The 3,915-nt window shown below is 25.6% G+C and overlaps 1 protein-coding gene across 1 annotated transcript in view; it reads right to left on the reverse strand.

The window, feature by feature from the left end:
• Nucleotides 1-2,932, reverse strand: part of LOC101511819 (aldehyde dehydrogenase family 3 member F1-like) — a 4,683-nt gene extending 1,751 nt beyond the window's left edge. The window contains 7 exon segments of the mRNA XM_012718277.3: nucleotides 1-102; nucleotides 184-288; nucleotides 553-677; nucleotides 783-989; nucleotides 1,253-1,349; nucleotides 1,911-1,979; nucleotides 2,670-2,932. The exon segment at nucleotides 1-102 is cut by the window's left edge and continues 9 nt beyond it. Of these exon segments, the coding sequence (XP_012573731.2) occupies nucleotides 1-102; nucleotides 184-288; nucleotides 553-677; nucleotides 783-989; nucleotides 1,253-1,349; nucleotides 1,911-1,979; nucleotides 2,670-2,867 (903 nt within the window). The 5' untranslated portion in view covers nucleotides 2,868-2,932.
• Between the last annotated feature and the right edge of the window lie 983 nt (nucleotides 2,933-3,915).

The following is a 3,915-nucleotide window of genomic DNA, read 5'->3' on the forward strand; positions in this document are numbered from 1 at the left end:
CACTCTTTCAAAGTGCTGCTTGTTTATTATTCTTGACAGTACCTTTGACTCTACAGGGTTGTCACCATAAAATTTTCTGATGAACTTCTTTAATAGTTCTATCTAGAATAAAACCAAAAACTTAGTATTAGAAAATTAAAACTTTAGAATAAATAACAACTTATAATGTCTAATGAAATATACCAATTCAGATGAGAACTTCTCCTCAACAATCACATAATCAATTCCTATACATGCTTGTCCACTACAGGTTCCCCATTTTGCTCCTGCTATTCTTTTCACTGCCATCTTTGTAAGCAAAATAAATTAGTCCTTGAACTTTTAATAATGTGACACGCCTATATAATAACCATGCCTAAATAATAACTAAGCTTTTAAACCACGGTCGTGAACGCGTCCTGGTTTTAATAATACAAAAAAGTTACGGTCAAATATAGTCAATGGACCAAAATTGTCGTTGCAGTGACAACAAAAATCTTGATGCTGTATCTATAACCACGGTAGTGAAAAGTTTTTTTACAAAATGTGGTGGTAAACACTTATGTGAAGTACCTTAAAATCTGAAGGATTGGAAAGGTGATCAAATATAGCAGGGCATTTTCCACCTAGCTCAAGAGTAACAGGAGTTAAATTCCTTGCAGCAGCAGACATCACTATTCTCGCGACACGTGGACTTCCTGAAAAAAAATAAAATTAAGATTTATACACATAGCACATTTATGCATATATATATTCCCTAAGTTTAGTGAAATGAATTTGGTTGTTAATGAAAATACTAATACCAGTGAAGAAAATTTTGTCCCATTTCTGTAGTAGTAGTTGTTCACATACATTTCCTCCACCTTCAATCACTTTTATGGCATTAGAATCCAAGTATTGAGGAATAGTATTGGCAAGAAAAGAAGAACATGCTGGAGCTTGTTCTGATGGTTTTATAACTACAACATTTCCAGCAGATATTGCTCCAATTATTGGATCCAATGCCAACACTGCATAATGTAAATGTATTAGCATTAGTCAAATAGTACCACTTTGAAATATTAATTTTTCTCTTTAGAATATATTAGTATCTATGAAATTATTTATCACTTTAGAATATCGAAAGAGTATCAATTACTACTTTTTTTTCAATAATACATTTATTAATTTGTATCTCGATTGCCCTATATAAATTAGTCTTTATGACACTTATTGTGAAACAGATGCATGGACATGTGTAAGAAGAGGTAGGGTATGAAATTTTATGACTTACTGATTGGAAAGTTCCAAGAAGAAAAAATGAGAACCACACCAAGTGGTTCAGACAATACTTCTCCTTTTGCTGGCAAGAAAAGTAAAGGGACATTACTCTGCAATAATAGCTCCAACAAGAAAAAGAAGTTAATGTAGTTCACATTGCAAAGTCCAAACAAGAACAACTAACAGTTTATTAGTCATTTTGCAACATAGAAAACAAAATGAAATTATATATATTCATTTAAGTAATGGAATAGAATCAACCATTCTAAAAGTAGATGATATGGTCCAAATGATCTTCAGGCTACTGACATATTGATTTATTTTTGTAGTTTATTCACTGTAATAAATACTAGTGAAACTTTGTGAGAGGTTATGAAATTATTTTATCTTTTTAAATAGTTTATACATAAACACTTTGTTTATATAATAAATGTTTTTTTAGATAGGGCTTATATGTACTTTCAAAATTAAGCTAAAAAACAGTAGATAAGGGTTGGAGTATGCACTAGTCCTTTGTCTTTTGTCCTATATCTTGAGTTGTGTATCATGATCTAATTTGATCATGTAATAAGGTTGGAGTGTGCACTTCCTTTAATTTAATTTTTATTACCAAAAAAAAAGATAAAACAAAAGAAGGAAATTAATTTTAGAAAGGAGTTAGAGGAACCTACTTTTTTAGGAGCCATCCATTTTTCAACACAGCTCAAAGAGTTGTTTGCTGATCTTTCTACACTTCCAATCTACAAAAGTAATCGATCTGTCAAGAACTCTCAATAAAGCAATTTAAGGAAAAAAACATAATAAAAACAAAAAGGGTTAATAGAAATCACAAACAAGTTATTATTATTTGGTGGAAGTGTATCTGAAATATACCTATTTGGATAAACAACATATTTACTTGTTTAGATTGACTTATTTGAACTTATCTGGATGTACAAACACTTGTGAAACTATTTAAAAGAGCTTATAGAAACAATTTATGGCATGTCCAAAACTATTTTCAACTAATTTTCATAAGTTATTCTAAATAGCTTATGAAAACAATATATTAAACCAATTTGACTTTATTTTATCTTGCGTTATAAAAATAGTTTATACGTAAGAACTTATGTTGCAGATTGTTTATCCAAAGAGACCATTAATAGTTTATAGCATAAGCGCTTCTATATAAACTATTTTTAAAATAAAATAGAATTAAGTCAAACAGTTTTTATATAAACTATAAATTATTTTAATAAATTATAAATTATTTTCATAAAATATCATGAATACCTTATATAAATTAGTTGAAAATCAAACTATTTTTATAAACTCTATAAAACAAGAGTCACAAATATTTATACAATTAAGTAGATATGTTTAAATAAGTCAATCTAATCAGACGAATTGTATTTCAGATGAAATAGAAACAAGTGCAGTATGATGACAACCTCATCACGGTAAGCTTCAACAGGGTGCTTCCCAAGATCTTGAAAAAGAGCCTTAGACATAGCATCTTCATTTTCATGAACAAGGTCAAGTATAGCTTGAAGCTGTTTTTTCCTCCATGTAACACTTCTTGATTTTCCTGTTTTGAAATATTGTCTCAACTCTCTTACACTCTCTTCAATTTCCACACCAATATTCATTTTCTTTTTTTTGTAAGATTTGTTATTTTCTTCAAAACAATGTCTTACACCCTATGTTTGTGGAACACGAATATTTATGGTTCGGTGCTGGTGTCTTAAATGCCAAGTTGGTTGGAATCACCTAACAATAATAATTTGACACAACAATTTAGTTTGTTTTTTCGCTTAGGCGGTCCAAACTTATTACTATTTAAAGTAGATTTTAATGTAAAATTTTGATAAAATGAATAGAGATTGTTTAATACTAATATTAATATTTTAATATAATTTTATTTAAATATTATATTTTTATTTTAAGAGATGCAAAATATTTAATTGAATATATGTATCTATTTATAGTTTTGAGTCTTTATTTGTTGTACTAGTTAATTTTTTTTCGTATAAATATACTTTGAAAATTAATTAATTTTCAAGAATTCTAAAGTTCTGATTTTATTAGTTTTGGTCTTGGATCAGCCCTGATGTTTGATAAGACAAAAAAAAAAATGAGATTATAGCTTTTAGTTTATAAGTTATAAATTGTGTTTGATAACTGTTATTTCATGAGCTTATAATTTTTTTTTTTTTAATTTTATCTTTATTATTGTAATTAAAATTTTGTTTTATCCTGTATAATTTTTTATTGTAATTTAAAATAAATAATTTAAATAAATAATTTATTTATAAATAACTTATATAATTTAAATTTTAAATAAAGAATAATTTATTTACTATAAGTTAAAATAAATAAAAATATATATCTAATTAATAAATTATTTATTTATTCTAATTTTGAATTATTTATAAATAATTTAAATTTTAAAATAACTATTTTAAAATAAATAGCTTATTTATTAGTTTTAATTTAAAATAAGTAAAATAGATAAATAAATAAAAAAATATATATTAGATTAATGAATTTTAAATTAATAAAAAAATTATTTTTTAAATTACTACTTTTAAAATATTTTAAGTATTAATTGCTAAAATTTATTTTTAACTAAACATATATTTTTATATTATTTTACATTTTAAAATTAATTAAACGACTAATTTTATCAAATATTCA

The sequence above is a fragment of the Cicer arietinum genome, chromosome 7 (assembly GCF_000331145.2).
Source record: "Cicer arietinum cultivar CDC Frontier isolate Library 1 chromosome 7, Cicar.CDCFrontier_v2.0, whole genome shotgun sequence".
NCBI lineage: Eukaryota > Viridiplantae > Streptophyta > Magnoliopsida > Fabales > Fabaceae > Cicer > Cicer arietinum.